The following is an 18,737-nucleotide window of genomic DNA, read 5'->3' as shown; positions in this document are numbered from 1 at the left end:
GTGATATCGACAATAAGCATCAGACTACACATTGCCTCATTCGTGGAAATCCCTCTGATTAAACCACTACCAAACCCATACATTTCACTGCATTAATACCTTTAACATTCACCATGTAGTTTTTAGATGCAAAATGTGATAATAACTGTAACAAGACTTCAGGCTAAAACTATTATACACTGACTGAAAATGTTAGGGGAGGCAACTCTGTATTATTGCAATACTGTATTCGACATAAGCACCCAGGGCACTCTCAAAATTAGAAATAGGGGGCTCTTATTAGAATATAATTTTGGTGAGAAAAAAACACGGAGATGAAAGATCATAAATTTTGTGGTTTAATACCGCCTGAAATGATACAAAAGAAAAATATGTACGTTTTATACACGACAGATATATTTTCCAGAATTAAATTGCCCATTATTAAGGGTGCGTATTATACACAAATAAATGAGTCCTGTGTACATTGATCAATCAGAAGGGGTGCTAAATGGGATTGTTCACTAGCCAATATATTAGCAAATATCGCTGTAGGCGCGCTTATTAGGGCTTATTATGTCGAATACGGTATTCTAAATTTTGGATACATTGGACTCTCTCAGCCACTAGAATGAGTGAGTATGGTTGTATGATGCTTTTAGCAATAATCCAGCATATCCCCGTAGGGAACACCAAAAATGGGCTTCACACATTGTACCCAAATAAAATTATCATGATGTTACATTTACACAAAATTTCGTATAGATCCATAATAATGTGATAGCTGAGGATTCAGGGAAAATACAGATATGAAATGTTTGTTTCAGTTATAGGTTACTGGAGGTCACAAGAACCCATATCCCAGACTTACTGTTCAATAAGACAAAGGCTATGTTTACATAGTTTCACAGATGGCCTTGAAATATTTTATATAAGTAAACCTGTCATCACTTATATTAGAATACTAAGGCTACTTAATTTAGGCTTGTTAAGATTGAGACCCCATACAAGCTCATCTGTTGTGATATTGTAATCTCTTTCAAAGCATCCAGTAAATATAACAAATGATATATTTGGGATAACACTTTCTCAATAAAGTACAGATGCTCGTACTATTTGGGTTGAGTCCCATCTGGGATTCTTACCCACACTGCCAGAGTAAGGCACCTAATCCCAAGCACACAAAATCAGTGATCTAGTAACAACTGACACCAGCTGACAGCTCCCTTGTAACACTTCACACCTGCTGACAGCTCCCTAGTAACACTTCACACCTGCTGACAGCTCCCTTGTAACACTTCACACCTGCTGACAGCTCCCTAGTAACACCTCGCACCTGCTGACAGCTCCCTTGTAACACTTCACACCTGCTGACAGCTCCTTAGTAACACCTCACACCTGCTGACAGCTCCCTAGTAACACCTCACACCTGATGATGGCTCCCTAGTAACACCTCACACCTGCTGACAGCTCCCTAGTAACACCTCACACCAGCTGATGGTACCCTAGTAACATCTTACACCTGCTGACAGCTCCCTTGTAACCCATTACACCTGCTGACAGCTCCCTAGTAACACCTCACACCTGCTGACAGCTCCTTAGTAACACCTCACATCTGCTGACAGCACCCTACTCACATCTTACACCTGCTGACAGCTCCCTTGTTACCCGTTAAACCTGATCATGGCTCCCTAGTAACACCTCACACCTGCTGACAGCTCCCTAGTAACACCTTACACCTGCTGACAGCTCCCTTGTAACCCGTTAAACCTGATCATGGCTCCCTAGTAACACCTCACACCTGCTGACGGCTCCCTAGTAACACCTCACACCTGCTGACAGCACCCTAGTAACATCTTACACCTGCTGACAGCTCCCTTGTAACCCGTTACACCTGATCATGGCTCCTTAGTAACAACTCACACCTGCTGACAGCTCCCTAGAAACACCTCACACCTGCTGACAGTACCTTAGTAACATCTTACACCTGCTGACAGCTCCCTAGTAACACCTCACACCTGCTGACAGTACCCTAGTAACATCTTACACCTGCTGACAGCTCCCTAGTAACACCTCACACCTGCTGACAGCACCCTAGTAACATCTTACACCTGCTGACAGCTCCCTAGTAACACCTCACACCTGCTGACAGCTCTAACTTCAGGTGCAGTCAGTTAAAAACTCGCCTTCAGTAACTGATGGATATAGATGGAACAATCAGTCATAAAACCATAAAGGATTTTCCTTACCTTCCACTGTAAACATAAAGGACAGAAGTGAGCCTGCTTTCCTCGTAAGATTCACAAAAGTTCTATCTTCCTTCATTCCCTGAAAATAACAATCCATTTGAGTAAGCAACCGATTAGTCAACAATTTTACAGCCATTTCTCTTTATCCTCAAGAGACTGATCAAGTTTATCAATGTCAATTTTCTTGAGGCAAAGGAGTTAGCTAACAGACTGTAAATGTCCAGTTTGCACCCTTGCCTAACTGGGCTGGAATTTCTTGGTTCTATTGTAGCGCCACCAGTGGCTATTATGAGTAATGTCCCTTCTATTGACCAATCAGATTCCATCTCCCATTCATTTGCATTTGCCTCAAACAAAATGGTGGCACCCAGTGAAGACGATCTGATTGATAATCAACGGGTCTAACTTCCCAAAGTGCATCAAATCATGGGAACATCTTGATTAAAAACATGAAAAGATTTGGAAAATATCTGTTGACACTAAGTTGACAGTACACATACTTCGCAAATCCCGCAATTGACAGAAATCTGCTTGGCAGTTTACGAACCAGATGTTTATTCCCGATTTTAATTGGACTAAGCATAGACTTGTTCGTCCAGCCAAAATATAACTAGATAATTCCAACCTAGTTTGGCAAGGATGGAAACTGGACTTTTATAGTCAGTTAACTCCCTTGCCTCGGGAAGAGGATCAGTGGCAGGGGGGTTTCTATTAGGACAACCAACATGTCTTGTGAATAATGTTTTTTGTCGTGAAACCGGAGGCAGAATGATTATTTTCCAGTATTTTCAGGAATTAATTATTTTCTTCAATCAAAAATGTAACCAACCCAAACCTAGAACCTACCGTCATTCAACCTGGACCAGAGAAACCTTTGGTAGGAACTAGTGTGCATGTTTTGGGCTACAATGATAGACACAGAAGTCTAATCTTCCTCCGGTAGTCATCATCATCAGCCCTTGAAAAACCGATTACAATTGGCTCATTATTGGTTAATATGGCTGTTAACACAATATTCCAGCCACATCACACTGGGAATGCCAAGAACTGGATCTGGATGGAGTTTGCAATGATAACCACACAGCATAGACAGCACACTATCAACCACCAGTTTGTGTGCTCCAGAACTCAAAGTTTTTACCGATTCCGCTGTAGCCTTGTGACTTACCTTTTCTACATAATACTTTTAGAAGAACAAAAATGAAGATCATACAAAGTTACTAAAAAATTAAGAAACATAAAAAAAGTTTCTTTGAAAGGGTTAGTCATAATGATTAATTGGTGCACTCAAGCAGCTAAACAGATTCAAAACGGCAAATATTTTCAGGTAATTGACCCTTTTTTGTATTGATCAATAGGACAATCTGCTGGATCTGCAATTACCTTCCGTAATAGTAGACATTAAATGATTTCATGTATCAACTTCTTACACTAGCAATATCAGTAAAAAAAAGCAAATCATCTCAAGCATTAAATCAAGCTGGAAATGGCTTATGGCAAGCATCAAACTCATGTCGTGATTAGATTACTAGATGGCAGTTATTGTTGTTGAAATGTTCAAGATACTACCAATTTTTAAACAGCAAGTTTAGCACTCCCAGAGAAGTAAAGGTCATAGACTGAAAAGTGTACCTGAATAAGGAGGGTTCTTCCATTGATGCTTATCTCCTGGTGCCATAGATTATCTTGAGATGTGTAAAACTGATCTTCGGGTTCTGTCAGGTTTGTAGTTAGCTCTCCATGAAAACCCTGAAACGGAATATTATTTCACTTACTAATTCAGTGCATAATACCTGACAAAATCTTCACTTACAAACTTATATCATGCAAGGGAGCATAATCTACAAATAATAAACTGGCAGTTGTTTTAAAGAGTATATGTGTGAGATACTGTATTCGATGTAATAAGTGCCCCCGGCAATATTTGCTAATATATTGGCTAGAGAACAATCCCAATTAGCACCCCTTCTGATTGATCAATGTACACCAAAATAATATTCTAATAAGAGCCCCCTATTTTTAATTTTGAGAGCGCCCTTGGCACTCATTACATCGAATATGGTATTTCCCAAGCTGCAAATGTTCAAGCTTTTAGGAGATGGAGAAACACCTTTCTAAAGCACTTATAACAAAAACAAGTATATCTGTTCACAGGCTTTTAGGGGGCTAGCATGGCCATCAGTCATGGGATGCTATCTTGGTGGGGTCACTTGTGGCCCTTGTGTCAAAGTTGCCATAATTTGCTGTGCCGAGGTGCTTCCCTTAGTCTTTTGGTGGAGAACGAGTAGCCCATTCGTCTTGGGGGCTGTGATGTGCTGTGCAGTGTTTTACTGAATCGGCTGATTGTTGGTTTGAAAATCAGATTAACTTTGATCATGATCCTTAGTCTTTCAGTATCTTACAAAATGTGCCATTTTGGTCTTTCTTAACACCATTCAAATTGGTAAATAAGTGGTTCAAATTAACATAAAACCTCTAATTGAAACAGTTGATTTCATATTAATCCAGAATCTTGATAGGGTAAAGTCGCCCCCTACTGCAATCAAAGTCGCCCCCTACTGCAATCAAAGGTTATAGGTTACTGGTTGCCTATTCAATCCACAATCCTCACAGGGTATAAAGTCACCCCGCTATTGCAATCAAAGGTTATAGGTTACTGGCAGCCTATTCCAAACCAGAATCTTCACAGGGTAAAGTCACCCCCTATTGCAATCAAAGGTTATAGGTTACTGGTTGCCTATTCAATCCACAATCCTCACAGGGTAAAGTCACCCCCCTATTGCAATCAAAGGTTATGGGTTACTGGCGGCCTATTCCAAACCAGAATCTTCACAGGGTAAAGTCACCCCCTATTGCAATCAAAGGTTATAGGTTACTGGTTGCCTATTCAATCCACAATCCTCGCAGGGTAAAGTCAACCCGTATGGCAACCAAAGATTTTAGGTTACTGGTGAACTATACTAACTTAGAATCCTCACAGGATTCATAATGGTAAAGAGTGGTGGGGAGCTTGTTCTTAAGCTAGCATGGTTTGCTGTATTTCCATATACCAATATGTATGGCCACTGATTTCCACTAGGGCTGTCCCCTAATATGGGCAATGTATGCTTACAATCGCCATACCAATACATTTAATACCTTTCATTCATTTAAGTAAAGTATACACATACAACATGCTCTGTTTAAAAGGCAATTATCAGTGATTCCTCAATTCAGTTTGGTGCTCAAAGCTTAAGCCTCCACCCTCCAGCTCACTAACTCCTAATTGTTCATGTTAAGTTTTGTCAGAGGAGAATACAGAATACTGTTTTCAATGCACAACTTAAAGTGTTCGCTCGTCACGCCGAAGACCCGGGTTCGATTCCCGACATGGGTACAATGTGGGAAGCCCATTTCTGGTGTCCCCCGCCGTGATATTGCTGGAATATTGCTAAAAGCGGCGTAAAACCATACTCATTCACTCAATGTACAACGATACTACTTGCTGACACCTCGATCTATATTCTAAATTCGTATTTGGATCCAAATTCAACTTTGCATCATCATATCTAAAGATAACAGCTTTATATTGAAACATACTGTGTGTTTATTTCTCTAAATTAGTGTCAGATAAAACAGATTTGTGTATCATAACTTGCATCACTTTGGGCTTACCTCCACCATTAAACTGTCACATTGTGATATTCAGTCAACCCCTGTAACCGCGAACCCAACAGGACCATGTTGTAACCTCGAGATAACCGGACATTCAAGATAAGAAGGCATGATAGAGAAACTCCAGAGTGGTCAGACTGGAGAATACGTTCAAGATATCGGTACATTCGAGATAAGGAGTTATGATAGAGATACCCCAGAGTGGTCAGACTGGAGAATAGGTTTGAGATATCGGTACATTTGAGATAAGGAGTCATGATAGATATACAGAAATGTCAGACTGGAGAATAGGTTTGAGATATTGGTACATTCGAGATAAGGGTGTTCGAGACAACAAGGTTCAACTGAAACATTTGAAGTAAAGTTAATCTGACATATTGTTTGGGATGATGATAAACTACTTTATCCAATACCCCAATGCCTCAGTTGTGGAAAAGGACAAGAATGTTGACCTGATTGAAGCTTAAAACTTAATGGAGGAGGATGCCATTGCTTCAGAAAGGATGTATTACAACACTGAAATTGACAATGTGATTTACACAGAAATGTATAAGATCAGTGTTTGTTTCACCTTGATCTAAATATGAAGCATGCAATCTTCATGGCTAATTTCAGGTGTGGAATAACAAGCTCATCAACACATCTATTATTAAGACTATTCTAGTGCAACAGACTATGTTGTTGAAGGACGCTATAATAACTGTCCTCCATGACATCGTGCAGAAAAAGGCTTACACATATTTCTGATGTGAAATGATTATGCCAATTACCTAGATGACAGTTTTTGAAACAGTATCCAGGTCCTAATAAGATCCAAGACAAGTAACAGAACACAGGCTAAAACAAAAAACACTCTTAGGCCACAAAACTTGATTATTTTTTTGATAATTTTCCTCTTCCATTTTTCTGAAATCATAAAAACTAGCGGTATATTTTTGTGGCAATTAATCTACTCAAGATACAAAATTACTTCCCTGAACCGAAAACACTAACACACAATCAATGCCCTCCTCTTCTGCACTCAGGAAAAACATCTGATGAACAAGTAATTAATTTCTTGTGGCCTCATTCTATATTTTTTTTAATTGGGACCCCAATATAGTTTTGTAATGGACTTCAGCGCCGCACTTCCAGATTGGGTGATGGACTTCCATATTGAGCTATGACAGGCAATAATTATGACGCATGATCAATCGGTAAGCAAATTGGCCAGAAACTTTTATAAAAACCTTCAGAAGAGTTGTAAAGAACATTCCTGGCATCAATCATGACAGTATTGACCCTAGGCTGGAGTACAGAGCATGTTGTTTGCCATATACAAGCACATACAGTATGTAACAGTCAGAGCCTGAGAAAAGCATCACATGTACAGCATTAAACCAGCAGATCTTGTGATGAGATGAATAATTCTTTGGTCACATTTGATCAAATTTATATATGACAAAAATTTAGAATCATCTATTACAAAATTAGGGATGGTAATATTATAATGTTAGTGATACAACTGGTAATAAGTGGTGTTATTGATGACATAATAGATTCAAGAAGCAGCTTGAGCTCTGCAAGTTATTAGTTAAACCTAGCTGTGTACAGGTTGATCCCTATGTTGTTGCTCTCACATGTGTAACCCTGTATGCTTGTCTTCACAGATGGAACCCTGTAGGGGATGGTGGGGTAACCTAGTGGTTAAAGAGTACACTCCCAATGTTGGTACAATGTGTGAAGCCCATTCCTGGTGTCCCCTGCCATGATATTGCTGGAATATTGCTAAAAGTGGCACAAAACAATACTCACTCACTCACTGAACCTTGTATGTTTGCCTTCACAGGTTAATCCCTATATGATTGCCTTTACAGGTTGATTCTATAAGCTTGTCTTCACAGATTTTTCTCTGAATGCTGGCCTTCACAAGTTAAACCCTATTTGCTTAAGTACATGATAATCTATTGTCCATATTGCAACATGACTTTATGACATATGACACATGGATTCTGATATGTATCACAAGTGAGTGAGTGAGTGAGTGGAGGAGGGAGGGGGTGAGGGAATTGGGTTTAACACAGGACACATCAGTTTATTTGGGAGTGAAGCCTGGAGTGATGCAGGTCTAAGACATTAACCATTTTGGTGAAATCTTTGATGCTGACGTAACTATCATTAATCCAGGATCATAAGATCCATAGATCCTTAGATGATAGGGTCATTTGTGCAAGAACTAGTGCAAGCACATAGCTTATTAAAACTGTATATAACTTTTGAGAGCCATGCATTACCACGCGCTATAATAACCGAGTTAGCGCTATATTGAAGGGCGCAACAGCAAGGGAATAGTGTACTCACATCCATGCTTGTAACACATGAAATGTCAATTTAGTAACACATTTCTGGAGACAAACGCATGATGAGCTAGTGATGATTACCAAACTTTGGTAATGTCAAGACTGTCCCTGCAAACAGAAGTGTGAAATAACAAGACCCTAAAGTCACTAGTCAATTAAACATATTTTGTGACACTGACTGATTTCTGGGAGGGCTGATAACAACTTTATTTCAGATTTATTTTAATGTGCCTCCATCAAGCCTCAACTATGTTCCATTGGACAGTCCAGATCAAAATGTTATTAGCCTTTACCTACTATTATTTTGATGTATTGGGAACAGAAATAGTCCGTCAATACCTATTACCCAATGTTTCATGACAATCACCAGCAATAAACTACCATCACAGTCTACCAGAGTCAGAATGTTGCAACTCACTGATCAGCAAAGGAAGTAACAGTGCCAGTAACAACTGTTTTATGAACGCCTATTTTAGGTGTTTGTTTATAGCCGAAATATTCTAGGTGATGCAGACACGCATTTGGTATTCTGAGATGATTAGATACGTAATGGGGATTTGTGTCCATGAAAACTATGCTAAGGATGTTGAAGGCTGTTCTCTGGCAAGGATGAAAAGATGATGAAAGTGTTAAAAATACTGTTTTCCTTTAAGATTATTTAAGGCAAGATTAGGTAAAAAGGTCTTTATTGGCAGAGTGAGTGGGTTAGTGGGCTACTGAATAAGGACGTGGGTGTGCTGGTGTGTGAGTGAGTAGGTATGCTGCCCAGTGAGTGAGTAATTTTATTTTTGTTGTTGTTTAACTCAACAATATTTCAGCTATGTGACACTGATCTGTAAATAATCGAGTCTGGACCAGGCAATCCAGTGATTAATATCTTGAGCATCGATCCATGCAATTGGGATACGATGCCATGCCTCAACAAAGTCAGCGAGCCTGACCATACGATCCCATTAGTCATCTCTTACAAGCATGGGTTGGTGAAGACCTAATCCAACCTGAATCTTCATGTAAGTAAGTTGACAGCTGAATGACTGCAGAAGTAGGTCAGTGAGGGTGGCAGTAATGGGGTCAGTGAGGGTGTCAGTGAGTATGTCAGTGAGGGTGCCAGTAATGGGGTCAGTGAGTATGTCAGTGAGTATGTCAGTGAGGGTGTCAGTTGACAGCTGAATGACTGCAGAAGTAGGTCAGTGAGGGTGTCAGTGAGGGTGACAGTGAGGGTGACAGTGAGGGTGACAGTGAGGGTGTCAGTGAGGGTGACAGTGAGGGTGTCAGTGAGGGTGTCAGTGAGGGTGTCAGTGAGGGAGTCAGTGAGGGTGACAGTGAGGGTGTCAGTGAGGGTGACAATGAGGGTGACAGTGAGGGTGTCAGTGAGGGTGACAGTGAGGGTGTCAGTGAGGGTGACAATGAGGGTGTCAGTGAGGGTGTCAGTGAGGGTGACAGTGAGGGTGTCAGTGAGGGTGACAGTGAGGGTGACAGTGAGGGTGACAGTGAGGGTGTCAGTGAGGGTGTCAGTGAGGGTGACAGTGAGGGTGACAGTGAGGGTGACAGTGAGAGTGACAGTGAGAGTGACAGTGAGGGTGACAGTGAGGGTGTCAGTGAGGGTGACAGTGAAAGTGACAGTGAGGGTGTCAGCAATGGAGTCAGTGAGGGTCTCAGTAAGGGTGTCAGCGAGGGTGTCAGTGAGGGTGTCAATGAGGATGTCAGTGATGGGGTAAGTGAGGGTGTCAATGAGGGTGTCAGTGAGGGTGTCATTGAGGGTGTCAGTAATGGGGTCAGTGAGGGTGTCAGTAATGGGGTCAGTGAGGCTGTCATTGAGGGTGTCAGTAATGGGGTCAGCGAGGGTCTAAGGGAGGGTGTCAGTAATGGGGTCATTGAGGGTGTCAGTAATGGGGTCAGCGAGGGTCTAAGTGAGGGTGTCAGTGAGGGTGTCATTGAGGGTGTCATAGAAGGTATCAATGAAGGTGTCATTGATGGTGTCATTGAGAGTTTCATTGAGGGTGTCATTGAGGGTGTCATTGAGGGTGTCAGTAATGGGATTAGTGAGGGTGTCAGTGAGGGTGTCAGTAATAGGATCAGTGAGGGTGTCAGTGAGGGTGTCAGTAATGGAGTCAGTAATGGGATCAGTGAGGGTGTCAGTTATGGGGTCAGTGAGGATGTCATCAAGGGTGTCAGTTATGGGGTCAGTGAGGGTGTCAGTAATGGTGTCAGTGGGGGTGTCAGTGGGGGTGTCATTGAGGGTGTCAGCGAGGATATCAGTGAGGGTGTCATTGAGGTGTCAGCGAGGGTGTCAGCGAAGGTGTCAGCGAGGACGTCAGTTTGGGTGTCAGTAATGGGGTCCATGAGGGTCTCAGTAAGGGTGTCAGTGAGGGTTTCAGTAATGGTATCAGTGAGGGTGTCAGTGAGGGTGTCATTGAGGGTGTCATTGAGGGTGTCAGTGAGGGTGACAGTGAGGGTGTCAGTGAGGGTGTCAGTGAGGGTGTCAGTGAGGGTGACAGTGAGGGTGTCAGTGAGGGTGACAGTGAGGGTGTCAGTGAGGGTGACAGTGAGGGTGTCAGTGAGGGTGTCAGTGAGGGTGACAGTGAGGGTGTCAGTGAGGGTGACAGTGAGGGTGACAGTGAGGGTGTCAGTGAGGGTGACAGTGAGGGTGACAGTGAGGGTGACAGTGAGAGTGACAGTGAGGGTGACAGTGAGGGTGTCAGTGAGGGTGACAGTGAAAGTGACAGTGAGGGTGTCAGCAATGGAGTCAGTGAGGGTCTCAGTAAGGGTGTCAGCGAGGGTGTCAGTGAGGGTGTCAATGAGGATGTCAGTGATGGGGTCAGTGAGGGTGTCAGTGAGGGTGTCATTGAGGGTGTCAGTAATGAGGTCAGTGAGGCTGTCATTGAGGGTGTCAGTAATGGGGTCAGCGAGGGTCTAAGGGAGGGTGTCAGTAATGGGGTCATTGAGGGTGTCAGTAATGGGGTCAGCGAGGGTCTAAGTGAGGGTGTCAGTGAGGGTGTCATTGAGGGTGTCATAGAAGGTATCAATGAAGGTGTCATTGATGGTGTCATTGAGAGTTTCATTGAGGGTGTCATTGAGGGTGTCAGTAATGGGATTAGTGAGGGTGTCAGTGAGGGTGTCAGTAATAGGATCAGTGAGGGTGTCAGTGAGGGTGTCAGTAATGGAGTCAGTAATGGGATCAGTGAGGGTGTCAGTTATGGGGTCAGTGAGGATGTCATCAAGGGTGTCAGTTATGGGGTCAGTGAGTGTGTCAGTAATGGTGTCAGTGGGGGTGTCAGTGGGGGTGTCATTGAGGGTGTCAGCGAGGATATCAGTGAGGGTGTCATTGAGGTGTCAGCGAGGGTGTCAGCGAGAGTGTCAGCGAAGGTGTCAGCGAGGACGTCAGTTGGGGTGTCAGTAATGGGGTCCATGAGGGTCTCAGTAAGGGTGTCAGTGAGGGTTTCAGTAATGGTATCAGTGAGGGTGTCAGTGAGGGTGTCATTGAGGGTGTCAGCCAGGGTGTCATTGAGGGTGTCAGAGAGGGTGTCAGCGAGGATATCAGTGAGGGTGTCAGTAATGGGTTTCATTGAGGGTGTCAGTGAGGGTGTCGGTGGGGGTGTCAGTGAAGGTCTCAGTAAGGGTGTCAGTAATGGGGGTCAGTGTGAACAATCACCTTTGACAGAATCTCTTTAAGACAATCACTTTTGATAGATTCTCTTCAAGACTGCCACTTTTGACAGTGTCACTTTAAGAAATTCACTTTTGACAGAGTCTGTTCAAAACAATCACCTTTAACAGTGTCCCTTTCAGACGCTCACTTTTGACAGTGTCCCTTTCAGATGCTCACTTTTGATAGTGTCTCTTTAAGACAATAACTTTTAACAGTGTCTTTTTAAGACAATCACTTTTGCCAGAATCTCTTTAAGACAATCACTTTTGACAGAATCTCTTCAAGACAATCACTTTTGATAGATTCTCTTTAAAACTGCCACTTTTGATAGATTATCTTCAAGAGTGCCACGTTTGACAGTGTCTCTTTAAGACATTCACTTTTGACAGTGTCTCTTTCAGACAATCACTTTTTACAGAGTCTTTTTAAGACAATCACTTTTGACAGAATCTCTTTAAAATTGCCACTTTTGATAGATTATCTTTAAAACTGCCACTTTTGATAGATTCTCTTTAAAACTGTCACTTTTGGCAGAATCTCTTTAAGACCATCACTTTTGATAGATTCTGTTTTTCACTGATTCTCTTCAAGAGTGCCACTTTTGACAGTGTCTCTTTAAGACATTCACTTTTGACAGTGTCTCTTTCAGACAATCACTTTTGACAGTGTCTTTTTAAGACAATCACTTTTAACTGTGTCTCTTTAAGACAATCCCTTTTAACAGTCTCTCTTTAAGACATTCACTTTTGACAGTCTGTTTAAGACAATCACCTTTGACTGTCCCTTTAAGACAATCACTTTTGACAGTTTCTTTTTAAGACATTCACTTTTGACAGTGTCTTTTTAAGACAATCACTTTTGACAGTGTCTTTTTAAGACAATCACTTTTGACAGTGTCTTTTTAAGACAATCCCTTTTGACAGCGTCTCTTTAAGACATTCACTTTTGACAGTGTCTTTTTAGGACAATCACTTTTGACAGTGTCTCTTTAAGACATCTACTTTTGACAGTGTCTCTTTAAGACAATCACTTTTGACAGTGTCTCTTTAAGACATCTTTTGATAGATTCTCTTCAAAACAATCACTTTTGACAGTGTCTTTTTAAGACATCCACTTTTAACTGTGTCTCTTTAAGACAATCACTTTTGATAGATTCTCTTCAAAACTGCCACTTTTGACAGAATCTCTCTAAGACCATCACTTTTGATAGATTCTCTTCAAAACTGCCACTTTTGACAGAATCTCTCTAAGACCATCACTTTTGATAGATTCTCTTCAAAACTGCCACTTTTGACAGAATCTCTTTAAGACCATCACTTTTGATAGATTCTGTTTTTCATTGATTCTCTTCAAGAGTGCCACTTTTGACAGTGTCTCTTTAAGACATTCACTTTTGACAGTGTCTCTTTCAGACAATCACTTTTTACAGTGTCTTTTTAAGACAATCACTTTTGACAGTGTCTCTTTAAGACATTGACTTTTGACAGTGTCTGTTTAAGACAATTACTTTTGATAGATTCTCTTCAAAACTGCCACTTTTGACAGAATCTCTCTAAGACCATCACTTTTGATAGATTCTGTTTAAGACAATCACTTTTGCCAGATTCTCTTTAAGACAATCACCTTTGACTGTCCCTTTGAGACCATCACTTTTGACAGTGTCCCTTTCAGATGGTCACTTTGGACAGTGTCTCTTTAAGACAATCACTTTTGACAGTGTCTCTTTAAGACATTAACTTTTTATAGGTTCTCTTTAAGATAATCACTTTTGACAGAGTGTTTAAGACATTCACATTTGACAGTGTCTTTTTAAGACAATTACTTTTTACAGTGTCTCTTTAAGACATTGACTTTTGACAGTGTCTTTTTAAGACAATCACTTTTGCCAGAATCTCTTTAAGACAATCACTTTTGACAGAATCTCTTTAAAATTGCCACTTTTGATAGATTATCTTTAAAACTGCCACTTTTGATAGATTCTCTTTAAAACTGTCACTTTTGGCAGAATCTCTTTAAGACCATCACTTTTGATAGATTCTGTTTTTCACTGATTCTCTTCAAGAGTGCCACTTTTGACAGTGTCTCTTTAAGACATTCACTTTTGACAGTGTCTCTTTCAGACAATCACTTTTGACAGTGTCTTTTTAAGACAATCACTTTTAACTGTGTCTCTTTAAGACAATCCCTTTTAACAGTCTCTCTTTAAGACATTCACTTTTGACAGTCTGTTTAAGACAATCACCTTTGACTGTCCCTTTAAGACAATCACTTTTGACAGTTTCTTTTTAAGACATTCACTTTTGACAGTGTCTTTTTAAGACAATCACTTTTGACAGTGTCTTTTTAAGACAATCACTTTTGACAGTGTCTTTTTAAGACAATCCCTTTTGACAGCGTCTCTTTAAGACATTCACTTTTGACAGTGTCTTTTTAGGACAATCACTTTTGACAGTGTCTCTTTAAGACATCTACTTTTGACAGTGTCTCTTTAAGACAATCACTTTTGACAGTGTCTCTTTAAGACATCTTTTGATAGATTCTCTTCAAAACAATCACTTTTGACAGTGTCTTTTTAAGACATCCACTTTTAACTGTGTCTCTTTAAGACAATCACTTTTGATAGATTCTCTTCAAAACTGCCACTTTTGACAGAATCTCTCTAAGACCATCACTTTTGATAGATTCTCTTCAAAACTGCCACTTTTGACAGAATCTCTTTAAGACCATCACTTTTGATAGATTCTGTTTTTCATTGATTCTCTTCAAGAGTGCCACTTTTGACAGTGTCTCTTTTAAGACATTCACTTTTGACAGTGTCTCTTTCAGACAATCACTTTTAACAGTGTCTTTTTAAGACAATCACTTTTGACAGTGTCTCTTTAAGACATTGACTTTTGACAGTGTCTGTTTAAGACAATTACTTTTGATAGATTCTCTTCAAAACTGCCACTTTTGACAGAATCTCTCTAAGACCATCACTTTTGATAGATTCTCTTCAAAACTGCCACTTTTGACAGAATCTCTTTAAGACCATCACTTTTGATAGATTCTGTTTTTCATTGATTCTCTTCAAGAGTGCCACTTTTGACAGTGTCTCTTTAAGACATTCACTTTTGACAGTGTCTCTTTCAGACAATCACTTTTTACAGTGTCTTTTTAAGACAATCACTTTTGACAGTGTCTCTTTAAGACATTGACTTTTGACAGTGTCTGTTTAAGACAATTACTTTTGATAGATTCTCTTCAAAACTGCCACTTTTGACAGAATCTCTCTAAGACCATCACTTTTGATAGATTCTGTTTAAGACAATCACTTTTGCCAGATTCTCTTTAAGACAATCACCTTTGACTGTCCCTTTGAGACCATCACTTTTGACAGTGTCCCTTTCAGATGGTCACTTTGGACAGTGTCTCTTTAAGACAATCACTTTTGACAGTGTCTCTTTAAGACATTAACTTTTTATAGGTTCTCTTTAAGATAATCACTTTTGACAGAGTGTTTAAGACATTCACATTTGACAGTGTCTTTTTAAGACAATTACTTTTTACAGTGTCTCTTTAAGACATTGACTTTTGACAGTGTCTGTTTAAGACAATCACTTTTGACAATGTCCTTCTTTGAGACAATCACTTTTAACAGTGTCTTTTTAAGACAATCACTTTTGACAGTGTCTCTTTAAGACAATCACTTTTGATAGATTCTCTTCGAGATTGCCACTTTTGACAGAGTCTCTTTAACACAATCACTTTTAACTGTGTCTCTTTAAGACAATCACTTTTAACAGCGTCTCTTTAAGACAATCCCTTTTAACAGTCTCTCTTTAAGACATTCACTTTTGACAGTCTGTTTAAGACAATCACCTTTGACCGTCCCTTTAAGACAATCACTTTTGACTTTGACTGTCCCTTTTAGACACTCACTTTTGACAGTGTCTCTTTACGACAGTGTCTTTTTAAGACATTCACTTTGGATTGTCTGTTTAAGACATTCACTATGACAGTGTCTCTTTAAAACTGTCTTACACTGCAATATTGGTGTGGAGAAGGAAGCACACAATGTAGCAAGCACTGTTATAATGATTCCTGTCATCAATGCAGCACTAGAGGCAGCAGGGAGAATTAGCTGGGAGAACTAATGACCCTAATAGGGTAATGGTCCCTCAACCCTCACCAAACAAACAACATTCTTCACAAGTGGGATATATCGTCAGTTATACATCGATCCATCAAACTATAATACCAAACTTGAGAGATAAATATTGATTTTTAATTAGCATGATCAATTTATAATTGCTCCTGTAGGCTGTTTGATCATTCAGCACTTGGAAAACTATATATAGAAAAATGAAGGTCGAATTTAATACTTGGTTAAGGGTACTGCAATAGTTGTTGGTTCTGGTCTGTCAACTGTATTGTTGCTATGGAAATTGTGAATGAGAGTTGTTGCAATGAAGTGAATGACTGTTTTTTCATGCCAAATCAGCAATATTCAAGCTCTATCACTGCTGCCTGTAAATGTCCAAGAATGGTCCAGCAAAACCAGTGGTTGATAACCTGAGCAACAGTCCATGCTAGAGACCTATTCTGCCCCATTCACCACTGGGAGACAAGCAGGGGTAATAGAGACCTATTCTGTCCAAATCCCCACAGGGAGACAAGCAGGGGGACTAGACACCTATTCTGCTCGGGGATCACCACAGGGAGACAAGCAGCGGGAGCTGGAGACCTATTCTGCCCCAATCCCCACAATGAGACAAGCAGGGGGTACTATAGATGTGTTCTGCCCCAATCCCCACAAGGAGACAAGCAGCACATACTAGAGACCTATTCTGCCCGTGGATCACCACAAGGAGACAAGCAGTGGGTACTGGAGACCCATTCTTCCCCTGTTTCTCTTTCTCTACTGTTGCACTGAAGTAGTTTTCCAATATATAAACAAAATTTCACCATGAGCAGTTTGATAACATTAATGGAAAATACTTTTTGAGAATTTATACGAGACAGAATTCTGAAAAAGTTATTTCACATCAAGCCATACATTGAAATAAGCATTTCAATACTTTCAACACTTTTATTTTGTATTTATCTGAGGTAATACAATACTACATTTGTGAAAAAGTAAATGCTAGCATGTTAGAAAACTCATTCATGTGAATAGATTGATGATTGTTTCAAGTGATATATGTGAGAATTATTTTCCACATTCACTTCAGCAAGATGGCCAAGCTGGGATAAATAACTATTGCTCCTTTCCATCATCGTGGCCTTGTAAAGAAATGTAATGATATAATTCACATCATTCTCAGTAGCACTGAAGCACTCGAATATCCCTGAGTGTACGTAGACACAGTTATTGCCATGAATAGGGAATTTCTCATGCAAGACTGAACGCTTGCTTTCCAAAAGGGACTGTTCCTCCAAGATAATCATTCTATGGACCATTAAACCTATTGCTGATTAACAAAACTTTCTTTCTCTGGGCAAATTCATACACACTAACTCTCTACAAAATCCTAAAATACTTTTGTTGAATGGCGTATCTGTTAAGTCGTACCTGGATTTATTGGTGCTGGTATGAAGTGAGTGAATATATCTTTATGGCTTTATAAAAAATATCATGGGCGGCTAGGGGTTTAGGTGTCTAAATAGAGGTGTGTCCCTAAGTTGTCTGGGTCTGCTTGTCATGAGTTCAAATCCAAGATTCACCTCCTGAATCAGTACCTGTGTATTTTGGTTTCACCCAAGTGCTACATGTCTACGACCTCCATCACATGGAGCTTTCCTCAAACTGATCCAGTTTAGATACACTATAACGTAACCAAAACACAGCTGAACCTTGTGTCACACTTGTGGGGACCTGGAACAAGATATGAGTTATTCAGGGATCAGGGTAACCAACAAAGTGAAGTTTATTCTTAGTTTTGATATTTTAAACTCTTAAACGAGGTAAAGACAACTGGGAATTCGACATGTCCAGTTTGACCGATCGAGGTATCATTGATGATAAATTTGGAAGGAATTTGCAGGGACCAGAAGGTGAGTTCGAGACAACCAAGGGTTTGACACTTCCAAGTTTGACACAACAAGCTTCGATTGTACTGTTTAAGTGGGGTTAAACTGTAACAGTTAAAATAGAGTCATATCAGGCCTGAACCAGGCAAATCAGATGTTGATAGTGCAAGCAACTATTGACGCTGCATCATGTAATTACAGAAAATAGTCTACTAATCATTGTTTATTAATAGAGAGAGGATAGTCTTCAGAATGAGTGAGGTTTTAATGGTATACATCACTATTCCAGCTGTGTCAGTGATCAGGTCTTTACTTGGTAATGCATGCATGAGGACTGCATGTGTACCCTCCACCCTCCCAGGGCACAATCACACACAACCAGGGCACATTCACACACAACCAGGGCACAATCACACACAACCAGGGCACAAGAAAGATTGAAAATAAGAAGAACCTTAATATATAATATTTTAACGCTATTTGATGATTGTGAGTCAGGCAGTGAAAGACCCCAGACAGGTGACAATACAATCGGTTAACTGTCACAAGACAGTTGCAAATCTTCTAACCTTTGACCTTCCACCTCTGACATTATCAGGACGGATCATGCATGGTCATGCAGACAAATCCCATGCCAAGACTTCCTGTCTGACCTCCTGCCCACGGAGAATCAATTTCTTTGGTTCAGGGGAAAATGTACATTCTTGCAAACGCCAATGGTTCCCCGATGTGTTCATTGTTATTCAACTGTACATAAAGTAAAATGTTCTCTGTATTCTCTTAAACCTAATAAGCCTATAAGTTTCAGGGTTATATTTAATGAACAAGAATCATCACAGAACTACTTTTTCTGTA

The 18,737-nt window shown here is 40.4% G+C and overlaps 2 protein-coding genes across 2 annotated transcripts in view; one reads left to right on the top strand and one right to left on the bottom strand.

Annotated features, from left to right (window-relative positions):
- Positions 1–18,737, bottom strand: part of LOC139442526 (UDP-GalNAc:beta-1,3-N-acetylgalactosaminyltransferase 2-like) — a 141,201-nt gene that overhangs the window by 25,014 nt on the left and 97,450 nt on the right. The window contains exons 2-3 of the mRNA XM_071223345.1: positions 3,861–3,977; positions 2,229–2,307 (exon numbers count right to left, since the gene is read on the bottom strand). Coding sequence (XP_071079446.1) covers positions 2,229–2,304 — 76 coding nt within the window. The 5' untranslated portion in view covers positions 2,305–2,307; positions 3,861–3,977. The remainder of the gene's footprint in view (positions 1–2,228; positions 2,308–3,860; positions 3,978–18,737) is intronic.
- LOC139443658 (fap1 adhesin-like) lies at positions 8,771–16,690 on the top strand. Its single transcript, XM_071224602.1, has 4 exons — positions 8,771–8,824; positions 9,408–10,534; positions 10,612–11,855; positions 16,521–16,690. Exons 1-4 carry the CDS (start codon positions 8,771–8,773, stop codon positions 16,688–16,690), a joined length of 2,595 nt encoding a protein of 864 aa, XP_071080703.1.

The sequence above is a fragment of the Haliotis cracherodii genome, unplaced genomic scaffold (assembly GCF_022045235.1).
Source record: "Haliotis cracherodii isolate W230 unplaced genomic scaffold, xgHalCrac1.p SCAF_5, whole genome shotgun sequence".
Taxonomy (NCBI): Eukaryota; Metazoa; Mollusca; class Gastropoda; order Lepetellida; family Haliotidae; genus Haliotis; species Haliotis cracherodii.
This window is presented reverse-complemented; position numbering and strand designations above follow the sequence as displayed.

Bases quoted from the DNA above. Each gene is read 5' to 3' on its own strand.
- LOC139443658 (XM_071224602.1), top strand. From the start codon at position 8,771: ATGGGGATTTGTGTCCATGAAAACTATGCTAAGGATGTTGAAGGCTGT. The intron at 8,825-9,407 runs GCAAGGATGAAA...CTGCAGAAGTAG, and splicing joins ATGTTGAAGGCTGTTCTCTG to GTCAGTGAGGGTGTCAGTGA. The intron at 11,856-16,520 runs GTCAGTGTGAAC...AAATCCCCACAG, and splicing joins TAAGGGTGTCAGTAATGGGG to GGAGACAAGCAGGGGGACTA.